This window comes from Lepus europaeus, chromosome 2 (assembly GCF_033115175.1).
Source record: "Lepus europaeus isolate LE1 chromosome 2, mLepTim1.pri, whole genome shotgun sequence".
Taxonomy (NCBI): Eukaryota; Metazoa; Chordata; class Mammalia; order Lagomorpha; family Leporidae; genus Lepus; species Lepus europaeus.
In genome coordinates this window covers 114,798,014-114,812,086 of record NC_084828.1, presented here as the reverse complement: position 1 = coordinate 114,812,086, position 14,073 = coordinate 114,798,014, and the positions used below count along the sequence as shown (strand labels likewise).

The window sequence follows — 14,073 nt, the reverse complement described above, 5'->3', positions numbered from 1 at the left end:
AAATTTCATTATCAGCATTCTTTTTATTATAAAATAATGTATTCAGATTATATTAATATATCAATTTATGATTGATATAAATTCTCCTTTAAAAATGAGATTCCCAAATAGTCACTTCTTCTTTTATATTGATATTATTCTCATTGATTCAAACAATTCCACCACCTAATATTCCTTTGAGGTTACAACTACAGTGGGAACATGAATATTATTTGCAATAAATATATAAGGGTCCCTCATAAAGCTCACTGAAATTTTTGATCTAGTCTGGGGCTGGCACTGTGACATAGTGGGCTAAGCCTCCATCTTCAGGGCTGTCATCCCATATGGATGCCAGTTCATGTCCTGGCTGCTCCTCTTCCTATCCAGCTTTCCAATTATGGCCTGGAAAGGCAGTGGAGGATGACCTAACTGCTTGGGCCCTGAATTCATGTGGGAGATCCAGAAAAAGCTCCTGGCTCTGGGCTTCAGATCAACTCAGCTTCGGGCATTCTGGCCATTTGGGGAGTTGTTCACATGGGTAAGCATGTGGTTGACTGGAAATTTCAATTTGATGCTACTGTCTAGTTTCACCAAGGAATATATTGTCACATGTTGCCACCCAGAAGAAAACAAAAATGCAAAATTCCAATTATATTTCTACTGAATGGTATTATAAACATGAAAAATTGAAAGCCAAATCATCTCACATTCGACAAAGGACCTAAAACCAACCCCTGGAACAAGGACAGCCTCTTCAACAAATGGTGCTGGGAAAACTGGATGTCCACATGTTGAAGTATGAAGCAAGACCCCTATCTTACACCTTATACAAAAATCCACTCAACATGGGTCAAAGAACTAGCGATGCGCCGCGACACCATGAAACTAATTGAGAGCATAGGGGAAACCCTTCAAGATATTGGAACAGGCGAAGAATTCCTGGAGAACACCCCAGAGGCACGGGTAATCAGAGATAAAATAAACAAATGGGATTACCTCAAATTGAAGAGTTTCTTTACAGCAAAGGAAACAGTCAGGAAAGTGAAGAGGCAACCAACAGAATGGGAGACGTTATTTGCAAATTACACAACAGATAAAGGATTAACAACTGGAATCTACAAAATGATCAAAAAACACCACAGAATCAAAACAAACAACCCAATAAAAAAATGGGCCAAGGACCTTAACAGACATTTTTCAAAAGAGGAAATCCAAATGGCCAACAGACACATGAAAAAATGCTCAGGATCCCTAGCCATCAGGGAAATGCAGATCAAAACCACAATGAGGTTTCACCTCACTCCGGTTAGATTGGCTTACATACAGAAATCAACCAACAACAGATGCTGGCGAGGATGTGGGGAAAAAGGGACACTAATCCACTGTTGGTGGGAATGCAAACTGGTAAAGCCACTATGAAAGACAGTTTGGAGAATCCTCAGAAACCTGAATATAGCACTACCACAAGACCCAGCCATCCCACTCCCTGGAATTTACCCAAATGGAATGAAAGGGGAGAAAAAAAGAGCCATTTGCACCTCGATATTTGTTGCAGCTCAATTCACAATAGCTAAGACATGGAATCAACCTAAATGTCCATCAACGGATGACTGGATAAGGAAACTATGGGATATGTACTCTATGGAACACTATACCGCAGTAAAAAACAATGAAATCTGGGCATTTACAACAAAATGGAGGAAGCTGGAAAACATCATGCTGAGTGAAATAAGCCAGTCCAAAAGGGACAAATATCATATGTTCTCCCTGATCGATGGCAACTAAACGAGCATCTAAAATGATACCCATTGAAGTGAAATGGACACTATGAGAGAAAAATGACATGATCAGCCCTTGTCTAGACTGTTGAGGAACAACTTACTATTTTATTCCTTTTAGTATTTTTGTTGTTGTGGTTGTTGTTGTTGTTGCTCTGTTTGTTCTACATAAGACCACTGGTTGAACTCTGTAATCAATGCACAATCATTCTTAGGCGTTAAAATTAACAGAAAAGTGATCTATGTTAAACATAGGAGTGGGAATAAGAGAGGGAGGAGATATATAGGTTGGCACATGCTCACTCGGACTTACCTCCAATGGTGGAACTGGAAATGTGCCAGGGGCTTTCAACTCAATCTTACCAAGGAGGCAGGTACCAATGCCAGCACACTTGGTAAAGTGATAAGTATAAATACACAACCAATCAAAAAGATAGGGTATGTGTCGAAGAGATTTCACAAATAAGACCGGTGTAAGCAAATAATGAAGGATAGAATTAAAAGGGGGTGAATGATCCTGCGGGGGAAGCAGGACACACAGCAGACTCATAGAATGGCAAATGCCCAAAACAGCACTCCTGCCTCAGAATCAACCCTTGGGACATTCGGATCTGGCTAAAATGTCCATGAGAGTCTCACAGGCATGGAAAGCCATGACACGGTGGCAAAAAAACAATCTAAATGAAAGACCCTGGTGAACAAGACCCCAGCAGAAGGAACAGGCCATCAAGGAGGGAGGCGCCTTTCTCTGAAGGGAGGAAGGAACCTCCCCTGTGACACGGCCTTGACTAAACAAGTTCAGAGTCGGTGAACTCAAGGGACTTCCATAGCCTAGACAGCTCATAGCAAGAGTCTCGGGTGATTGCTGACGTTACAAATAAGAGTGCCAATTGTTAAATAAACAATGGGAGTCACTGGATACATGCTCCCCACATAGGATCTCTGTCCTTAATGTGTTTTACTATGAAACTTAAAAACACTACTAGTTGAACAATACCTTATTCCTTGTGCGGTTGTGTGAATGCAGCCTGTTGAAATCCTTGCTTAGTACATACTAAGTTGATCTTCAGTATATGAAGGTAATTGAAAATGAAACTCGATAAAGGGTGGGATGGGAGAGGGAGAGGGGAGGGCCACGGGAGGGAGGGAGGTTGGTGGGGGGGGGAAAGCCACAACAATACAAAAGTTGCACTTTGTAAATTCACATTTATGAATTAAAAAATAAAAAAATAAATAAAAAAGCCAAATCATCATAAACTGGGATTGTCTGTATTTTATTCTGTGTCTTAAGGACATAATATCACAAGCAGATGGAAGATCTTTCTCTCTTCCTCTCAATCTCTCCGTCTGTAACTCTACCTCTCAAATAAATAAATAAATCTTTTTTAGAAAGAGAAAATTTTAAAAGTCTATGCATATATGTGGACCTTCAAAATGTTTTATAGCATTGCACATTATGAAAATATGTATGGATTTCTAAAAATTTTAAGCCAAACCAATATTTTTAATTTCATTTTTTCCACAAAATATTTTGAATTACCTTTGGATGTGTAGACTTAAAAATGTACTCCGACTGATTACAGATGTTTCTTGGTTTACAATGGAGTTGTTTCCCAATAAATTCATTGTGAATTGGAATTATCATAAGTCCAACTTACATGTGATACATTTATCTTCTTAAACATAATAGTTTAGCAACACAGTAAAGGAGAGAGTTCCAGTTGTTCACACGGGTAAGCTGTGGTTGACTGGAAATTTCAGTTTGCTGCTACTGTCTAGTTTTACCAAGTATTATATTATCACATGTTGCCACCCAGAAGAAAACAAAAATGCAAGATTCCAATTATATTTCTACTGAATGGCATTATAAACATGAAAAATTGAACCAAATCATCATAAACTGGGATTGTCTGTATTTTTTATTCTGTGTCTTAAGGACATAATATCATAATATGCTTAGCATATCAGGGAAAATGTGCTTTTTGGTGAAGACTCTATCTACTTACAGTTATCAGGTTCCTCAAATGGAGAACAGTTTAGCTAAACATGAAGACCTTCCATAGCACCTGTCAACCATAGATTATCTGACAGCTTTGAACTCAATAGAAAAAAAAACAATGATGAAATAGTCAATTCTATGTGTTCTTTAATCTGAGGGCAACGCTACCACGATTTTGCCCTTTGATTTTGTTGTACAGAGTTATAATTCTTCATGTATCTGATGCCACTATACCAACTTGAGCATATAAGATATATTCCTCCACTTTCCTAAATCCGTGAGCATTATAAAGTTTCAAGTTTCAAGTCAATGCAACAAGTAATTTCAGTACTTGAAACAAGCATCTATCTCCATACAAATTTTCACCAACATAGTTAAAGGATTTCACGATATTTTTAAGAGATGAAATCAGAAAATATTTTCCTTAAAATTTCGATGATAAATACTTTTAAGGGCTCTGACATGAAGCAAAATTCACTGTATAATAAAGCAAAACTAATTTAGGTACAGAGAATAAATAATTAAAACTTCTGTGTGTTGTTAATGAAGTCTGCATCAAAGACCAAGCAAAGATACGCAAAACAATATAAACCAAATCGAGAAAAAGAATGAATGAAAATCACACTTACCCATACTTTGCAAAATTTGCCCAGCGTTTCATAATGGATCTACTCAAAATTTCTTCAGCTTTTGTATAATTAACTCTTCTTTCAAGAGGTAAGCCAAAGACAAATTCAATTTCATAGCCATGCATCACTCCCATCCATTCTGGCCAAGGAAGTTTGGAGGATCGGTGTTCAAAATAGTAAAAATAGGCATTGTTTCCCATTTCTGAGCACTTCTTAGCAAACTCTAAAGCAGGGCATATAATGTTGTAATCCCCAACCACATCATCCAAAGCTTCACGGTAGTTCTCAGGCCTCTCATCATCTAACCAGTCTGCATAGTGGAACAGGATTGATTCCTTTCCAAATTCACTCACTCTCGGAAAAAATATTTTTAAACCATCTTGAAATTCTTTTCTAGTTATGATACTATTGTTATCTTTACTGAAACCAGGAGCACCATAGACAAGAAAGGCTGTCCCTTCATCTTTATTCACACCCACCAAGATCTGGGTTTTTTTCAGTTGTCCAAGCTGAAGTAGTGTGTTTGGCATGTCAGTGAGAAAGTCACCATCCACTGTTGGACCAAAATTTACTGAGAGGAGACTATCAAAGGGAACAACAAATACTTCATTCAGAAGAATCTCCTGGGCATCTTTGTTTCGAAGACATTTTATGATTTCAGTCTCATTCTCTGTAGAGCATCCAATAAACTTAGCTAATGTCAACGTCCTATTCCTAGCTTCATGAAGAGACATGACTGCCCAAGGGGCATTAGATGATCCACTCTGCAGAATGGCTCTGGTGAACAACGGGTGGCTTCTAGGAGAAAGCAAATGAAGGCTTACCGAAGCTGCTCCTGCACTTTCTCCAAAGAGAGTTACACTTTTAGGATTTCCACCAAAGGCTGCTATGTTTTTTTGAACCCACTGAAGGGCCAACTGTTGATCAAATAAGCCCATGTTCCCAGGGGCTTCAGGATTTCCTGGCAAAGCTAAGAATCCTAAAGCACCCACCCTATAGTTCATTGAAACCACAATAACTCTTTCAACTCGAGTCAGAAACTTGCCATCATAAACTTGCAAAGATGAGGTTCCAGTTTGAAAACCACCACCATAGATCCATATCATTACAGTGGCATTTTTTGGTTTAGGTGTTGGAATCCACACATTCAGATATAAACAATCTTCACTGAGGTCAGTGTTTGGGTTCCACATTTCTGATCCATGGAAGCCTGGGAAACTTTGATCTATGTTCTGATAGCAGGAATTTGCATATTTTGTGGCATTCCAAATGTCAGACCATTTGGTCAGAGATTGTGGCTTTTTGAATCGAAGTCTTCCTAGAGGTGGCTGTGCATAGGGAATGCCAAGAAAGGCTGTTACAGTGCCCCCAAGAACCGGTAAATTTATCCCTCTGATTCTTCCATTCTTGGTTGTAATTATCACATCTTCAGTGTGTGACTTCCTGATAACCATGCAGAGTAAAAGAAACCAGAAAAGAAATCGGATAGATATGATTGTGTCCTTGTCCTGCATATTGACTTCTGAAAGAGAGATCAGTAGGAAGTTTTATCAGTATTATGCATATAGAATTACACTGTGTTGATGCTAATCCCCTGAAATATAGTAGCTTTTATGAATCCTATAAAATACGAAAACTATTCAAATAGTTTTCAGTTTGGAAGAGAAGTAAGTGCATTAGGAAGTAGAATTTATTTGATTTGGAGACTAGTCATTATCATTAATCTGTAAAAGAGATTTAGTATTTTAAAGAAGAAATTTGTCCCTGGCATATATAATACAAAGGGACTTTAAACAGTTCAGGGAAAATGGAATTAAAAGTAACCATTTTGGTGCCGAGAAAATTTTCAAAATCGTGTACAGTTTTTCACAACACACATGATCAGGAACTTTTGGAAGTTTTGATACCCTAGGCTGGATACCATACACAGTCACAGCAAACCTGGCATTAAGTAGTTTTATGCTTATATCAGGTAAAATTTCTACCTGTGCAGAGGAGGCAATGCAAACTAGTGTGTTTTCTGAAATTTCATGACTGGCTGATTCTTAACAGAATTGTGAAATAATTTAACAAGTTTTAAGGAATTATAAACTATGATGGCCCTTTCCTGTTTCACAGTCCCTTCTGTGATACTTTTTTGCCAGTGATTTCCTCCCCTGTACAATCCAGCCTATGGTCAGAAGAAAAATCAGACAACTTAAACCATACAATGACAAAACTATAGTAATGAAATTGTCCTACGAATTGTGAAAGCTAGCAAGCTTGCTACCACTGAAAAACAGAAAAATTAGGGCTGGGGTATGTATTAGGTGATTTGAAGTTTTTAAATCATGATAGGCCTATCTGTCTACCTTACAATTCCAAAGGTGAGAGCTGATGGCTGGTGTTACAATATGTAGGAGAAGATAGACAACTTGTAGCTGGTATTACAATATGTGGGAGAAGATACTGATTTGGAAGGTATGGTACACTCAGTGATTGCATGTGGCACATAAATTGATTTGTTAACTGATTACAATATATACAACAAATGAAATTAAACATGATAGTATAGTCAGAGTTGTATTTTGATGGTGAATCAAATAACTGAAGTCAGAGGATAAAGCAGAAAAAAATCCAGGACAAAAAGAGAACCAAAGTAATCTTTGTGACCTACAAAATGATTAGGTTTTGGCATTTTATTCAGTAATATTTATTTGATGCCATAAAGAGACTCATGACTAGAGCCTAGGGAGATTTCTGATGCCATAAACAAGAGTGTCAAATTGTTAAGTCAACAACAGGAGTCACTGCGTACTTACTCCTCATGTGGGATCTCTGTCCTTAATGTGTTGTCCAATGTGAAGTAATGCTATAACTAATACTTAAACAGTATTTTACACTTTATGTTCTGTGTGGGTGCAAACTGATGAAATCTCTACTTAATATATACTAAATCGATCTTCTGTATATAAAGATAATTGAAAATGAATCTTTTTTTTTTTATTTTTTGACAGGCAGAGTGGACAGTGAGAGAGAGAGACAGAGAGAAAGGTCTTCCTTTGCCGTTGGTTCACCCTCCAATGGCCGCCATGACCAGAGCGCTGCGGCTGGCACACCACGCTGATCCGATGGCAGGAGCCAGGTGCTTCTCCTGGTCTCCCATGTGGGTGCAGGGCCCAAGCAGGTGGGCCATCCTCCACTGCACTCCCTGGCCACAGCAGAGAGCTGGCCTGGAAGAGGGGCAACCGGGACAGAATCCGGCATCCCGACCGGGACTAGGACCCGATGTGCTGGCACCGCAAGGTGGAGGATTAGTCTATTGAGCCACGGAGCCAGCCTGAAAATGAATGGAATGGGAGAGGGAGCAGGAGATGTGAGGGGTGCGAGTGGGAGGGAAGTTATGGGGGGAAGGGAAAGCCATTGTAATCCATAAACTGTACTTTGGAAAATCATATTTATTAAATAAAAGTTAAAAAAAGAGATTATTTGGGGAGATAAAATTTTATGAAAAATTTGTAGTGCAAATCTTAGTGTATTTTAAGTATAGAAACGTTTCAGATTCTGAAGCTCCACAGAGAGGGAAAGAAAAATGTAACACAAGTATTGTTTAAAGAGCTAACATATTTATATAACTGAAGAAACTGATTTAAATAGTCAATTACAAACAGACTCTTGCCAGACAATAATAAAAAGGCTCATGAATGTCCAAGACATTTCCTTTATTATATTTTATGATGCTATAATTGTAAATGCAACCTACATGAACAAGAAGCTTAATCCTATGAGCACTGGAAATTTGTGCCTTTTGTTTTGTTCATTTGTTGCTCATTTGTTATACTGTCTTAGAAGGCCAGACAATAAGGCATTCTCCTGTAACCCACAGCCTAGACCCATTTAAATCAACTTAATTTACCATTGAAAATGGAAGAGCTACTGATGAATAAGCATTTTTTAATCCACCAAACTAGCTTAATAAATCAATGCATGTTGTAAAGTATTTTATTCAAAGTTCAATAATGAACATATCCATACTTATATCTATATCTAATCCTATCAATATGCATATGTACATTCAAGTGTTTTATATAAATGCTATAATTTTTAACCAAGACAGAAAACTATAATTTTAAAAAATTTACAGTTTGATAAAATGGATTGCGTCCTAAGATCCATAAAAGGTGTTATTAAAATGTATAAAATTTTGGCCGGCGCCGCGGCTCAATAGGGTAATCCTCTGCCTGCGGCGCCGGTACACCAGGTTCTACTCCCGGTCGGGGCACCAGATTCTGTCCCGGTTGCCCCTCTTCCAGGCCAGCTCTCTGCTATGGCCTGAGAGTGCAGTGGAGGATGGCCCAAGTCCTTGGGCCCTGCACCCACATGGGAGACCAGGAAAAGTACCTGGCTCCTGGCTTCGGGATCAGCGCAATGCACTGACCACAGCGCATTGGCTGCGGCGGCCATTGGAGGGTGAACCAACGGCAAAGGAAGACCTTTCTCTCTGTCTCTCTCTCTCTGACTGTCCACTCTGCCCGTCAAAAAAAATGTATATAATTTTAAAATTTTATATAGTTATGGTATTTATGTATCATTGTAGTCACAGTAATCCATTGTAATATAAATAATAACAAACTGATATACTGTAATGTAAAGCTTTTTGTAACTTTTTATTAGCTAGTGAAATTTTATATTTCTGATAGGACTGCGAGGCACTGCTACTACCTTTTTATTGCCTTATGATTTTTTTTTCTGTTTTGAAAATTTTCTTTGGAAACAAATGAACTACAAAACTTGGTTTACTCTAGAGTGTATTTCAAAATTGCACCATCCCTGGTTTTACTCATTCCTCTAGCTTGGCTCAGTCAATATTCTTCTAACACAAAGTACATCTGTTGTTTTTGTTTTGTTTCCTTGGTTTTATTTAAAAGCTATTTGGTCTTTAAAAATGAAACACCTGGTGCTAATGAGTTTTGGTATGATCATTTTCAAACTTTTGTTCTTTAAATAACTTGTTAATTTTCTTTCAAAGCAAGTATACTTATTACCAAAATATATTTGCTTTGTGTATAACTAGTAAATGTGATAATTTTCACTGTTCATGTTTTAAAATAACTGCTATTACATCTAAAGGGTTGGAATATTAGTCCCATTCACTTAGCTTGACTTACATAAATATTTCTTATCTTCAATTCTATCATTTATATTTTGTGCTCACAAGATCCTGATTTTATATAGAACTATTTTTATGAATCAGAATCCTTGCTTTTTCAACAATATCTGTGAGTAGTTACATGTAAATAATGTAGCTAGTAATTTTCAAAACAATTATTGTTTTGCATTTATTGCAAAATGATAGTATAATTAGAAATCAAATTCTACTTGTTGGAGAGAGTATATTCCAAATTATTAAATCTGCACTTTAATATAAAAATATGAATATGTTCACATCTTGGCATAGGCTAATATTTTTACATTTAGCCACAGTCTGTTATTTAATAAGCATCACTTTGTCATGATTTGATCTTCTATATTCTAGCATGCTGCTCTGAATTTCTTCCATTGAAAATAGGTTTCAATTATTTTGTATTATTTTTTAAAGTTTTATTTATTCATTTATTCACTCGATAAGCAGAGAGACAGGGAGTGGGGGTTACAGAGAGATCTTTCAGCTTCTGATTCAGTCCCCAAATGGGAACAGTAACCAAAGTCAGGAAGCCAGAACTCCACGCAGGTCTGCCATGTGAGTGCCAGGAAAACAAGGACTCGGCCATGTTTTGTTGTTGTTGCCATCCCAGGCACATTAGCAGGAAGTGGAGTGGCCAGCATTGAACCATACTCTAATATAGGATGCTGGCATCACACATGGGAGCTTACCCACTAAACTACATCAGCCCAGGTTTAATTTTTTAATATCTGTTTACTATATATGCTTAAATAATAAAAAGAAAGAAATTAAAGGATGCTAAAAAGTTCTTAATAACCTATATCTCTAAATATTCAGTAAGTATTAAAATATTCAATATAACTTTACTGTTTTCCCTTTTATAAGTTGTGAGCAACTGAGTATTTCACATTGAATAAGTGATTAAACTTTGAGAGGACGTAGAATATGTATCACAAAGTATGGGCACATTTTTACACCAAGTACAATTGAGTACCTGAATTTAGATCAATCAACTTTTTGAAATAAAATAAATTAATGATATAGAAATGATTTACATACTTCTAATTTTTATTTTATATATTTGAACGGCATATATATACATATATTAGATATTTCTAATATACATATATTTTGTGTTGTGTGTGTATTAGAGAGAGAGAGAGAGATCTTCCATCCACTGGTTCACTTCCCAAATGCTTGCAAATGCTTGACCAGGCTGAAACCAGAAGCCAGGACTCAATCTGGATCTCTTATACAGCTGGCAGGAACCCAAATATTTGAGGCATCCTTCATCTATTGCCTCCCAGGATGTGCATCAGCAGGAAGATGGAACTGGGAACACATCCAGGATTCAAACTCAGGGACTCTGAGGTGGATTGTGGGTGTCCTAAAAAGCTAACTGCATCTTAACCATTACAACAATTGCTCGTCCCTGAAATAGTGTTTAATAGTTGAAAGGTGGGATTTTGTATGGAACTGACAAAAAAAAGTAGAAGTACTTGATAAAAAATGAGTGCTATAGTACTATAAGTTTATCAAATATGTTCACATATGAAAATGTTTATTTTTTACTTGTTGAACTTATTTAGTGGAAGCCTTTGATGATAGTGCAATTTAAAGAGATGTTATCTCAAAAGTTAACAGTGAAGGAAGGAGAAAGGAAAAGGGAAGGAAGGAGGGAGGAAAAATAGTATCATTATATTCTTAGAAATATATCTTTGAACTACATGGAAACTGTTTTTATTGTATTAATATTATATTAACATGAGAATTGTTGAAAATTGTGTTGTGGTAATTATCATACATTTGCTATGAACCTGATAATCTAATATAATAATAAATTCACTTTTAAAAGTACTGGTAATTTTTGAAAACTTCTGAACATTTATAATATGACTTTCAAAATAAGAAAGAAAATTTAAAGTTCTCTGTTTTGTGTTTTAAATTCAAGTTTGAAAGAAGTTGCAGAATTCTCATGCCAGATTCAAGAAGAAATACACAATGCTGCTCCATAACATACGGATATGATAAAATGATTGATAAAAAGAGCTCTGTGTCTATCATCTATTTGTCATAATTGGATATTCATCAACTTTCCAAAGTTATGGCCCAACCAGAAACTTCTTAAAGAATGATCAGATATTCACAGTAATTTTCCAAAGTTTAGAGCAATCCTTCTTTTAAAAAGTTATGTATGGACAAATATGTATTTCTGCTTGAAAATAAAACTTCTTTAATTGGTGGGAAAATATCCACCTAGATATATTAATATAATTTAGAACAAGCACCACTAAAAAGTATTTGGCCAAATTAAAACAACTAAGTCTTTATACCAAACCTAAAAGGCTTGTTTTGTTGCAGACTAAGTGAAGTGGAAAATTGAGGAAGTCTGTTTATAAATAGAGTATACCACTATCTTTGATAAAAGACACTGTATTACGTAGAAGAAGTACTAGGAACTTCTTGTCCTCAATCAGAAAGACCACTCACAAACATTTCATTGTATGGCTAATATGAATATTTAATTACAACATTTATTGTGTCTTTGAAAGTGGATCTGCTCTTAGGTTGTATGTACTCAAATAAAATGTCTAACATCTGAGACAATCCATTGTTTTTACTAAGAAGCAGACTTTGCCATGAAACCATCAAAACAAAGACTCAGTATAATTTAAATCTGTGTTACTAATTGATGTCAATAAACCAATCAAAACAGAAACAACATTTTCATGACATGATTTTTAAGATATTATTAGCTTAAATTTTGTATAAATGAAAAATAGAGTAGATTTCAAGGTTTTTTTTTTTTTTTAATAATAGGAGGAGGACATTGCAAACACCAATAACCAAACCAAACTTTGAAAATCCTATCAAAAAATTCATATTATTGTATAACACTGAGAAGTCTAAAGTTTTTTTCAGTTATAAAGCCGTTTTAAAATCTCATGCTTATCCCCATAAAAGTAGTTTTTAAAGTAAATAATAATTGCATTTATCATAATTATGAGATGCTCTATATTAAGGAAGACATTACACAGACTAGGGATAGTGTAATTGAGTTTATCATGAGACATATTCATATAAATATATGACATAGCATAAAGTAAAATATATACACAGCTAATAGAAATCGTAAACAATGAAATTATTTTTATAATTCAATTAAGTTTTAATGACTTACACATTTTATACTCTGAATGCATAATCCTCTGGATATACTATAACTGAAGACATCAAAATGTTAGAGATAAATTATAGGAATAGTTTATGAGATTACAGCATAAATAGAAAGTTTTGATTTGCTTAAATTTCTTTAAAGATAAAAATAATAGCTACTGTCAGATATTTTGTTACAATTTAAATACACATATAAAAAGAGAACAGACAGCAAAGGGGGCGTGTTTGTGAATCAAATTAAAAAAATTATTCTTCTCTTTACATAAATGATACTTAGATCTTTGATTTGTCAATTGACAGTGTTAAAGTTTCTGATGCCGAAATGTTGATTCAGAAAACTACTCTGTTAAACAAGACAATATGGGAACTATTAATTTAATGCCATTTTTTAAAAAGGAGGAAAATAAGGCAAAGACTATTTTTGTTGGTCTTTTAAGAACAGATTGAATACAGAATGCATTTAAGGTAAAACTGCATAAAATATAATTCCTTAGGGAGCCCACTAGAAACATCCATGACAGTGATTCCACAAGTCTTTTATGCAGTGTTGACCAAATTCATTATTTCTTCAGCAGTTAAATGGACTGTGTCTGTGTTCCCTGAATAATAGATTCGATGCATGTGCCTGCTCGCTTCATCTGTCCCATTTACAAGCTTTACTAAACTGCTCTCCACAGAGCACTAAAGAGACAGAGCAAACACGTGAAGAGATCGCACTTCTCGCACAGAATGAGTTCCTCAGTAACTTGCATCTCTCTACGAAGGTGTAAAATCAGAGCAACTTACCCGACTCTGCAGCAAAGATGATAAAGTTTCTAAGGACTGGAAATCATGTAACACTTCAGGGAAATGCAGGATGCAGCTGCTGCTCCAGCCTGTAAATTGGACTGCACTGACATTACAATCAACTGTTACTGACAAAGCTCGCGAGAGTTGGCAGCAGCAACTTGATCGAGAAGCAGCCAATCTTTACTTTCTGACATCTGTTCAGAGGCTAATGGTATGAATGATTCATTTACAAAAATATTGCAAGATTCATGTTTTACAATTGCCAATACCCTTCTAAGAGTTAAAAGAAAAAGTCATACGGGATTTTTCTTTCTTTCTTTTCTTTTCTTTTTTTTTTTTTTTTAAGAGGATAAATGTAAGGAGAAGATGCATTTTTTTTAACATTATCAGAACTTTTAAAAATTTTTTTAATAGAATGTACCTTTTTTCCCCCATACTGAAAATTTAAAGATGTCCATTTTTTTTTCAAAAAAAAAATGCTGTTATTGAAGTCCTTTGCAGGTTCAATCTGTCAGTTGTGCAGTTGTAAAGATTAATAGGGAAGAAAATATGAAAGAAGATAAATACAATGTAGTA

At 35.7% G+C, this 14,073-nt stretch overlaps 1 protein-coding gene across 1 annotated transcript in view; it reads right to left on the bottom strand.

Moving 5' to 3' along the window:
• Nucleotides 1-13,580, bottom strand: part of BCHE (butyrylcholinesterase) — a 75,146-nt gene extending 61,566 nt beyond the window's left edge. The window contains exons 1-2 of the mRNA XM_062178109.1: nucleotides 13,495-13,580; nucleotides 4,389-5,910 (exon numbers count right to left, since the gene is read on the bottom strand). Coding sequence (XP_062034093.1) covers nucleotides 4,389-5,902 — 1,514 coding nt within the window. The 5' untranslated portion in view covers nucleotides 5,903-5,910; nucleotides 13,495-13,580. The remainder of the gene's footprint in view (nucleotides 1-4,388; nucleotides 5,911-13,494) is intronic.
• Between the last annotated feature and the right edge of the window lie 493 nt (nucleotides 13,581-14,073).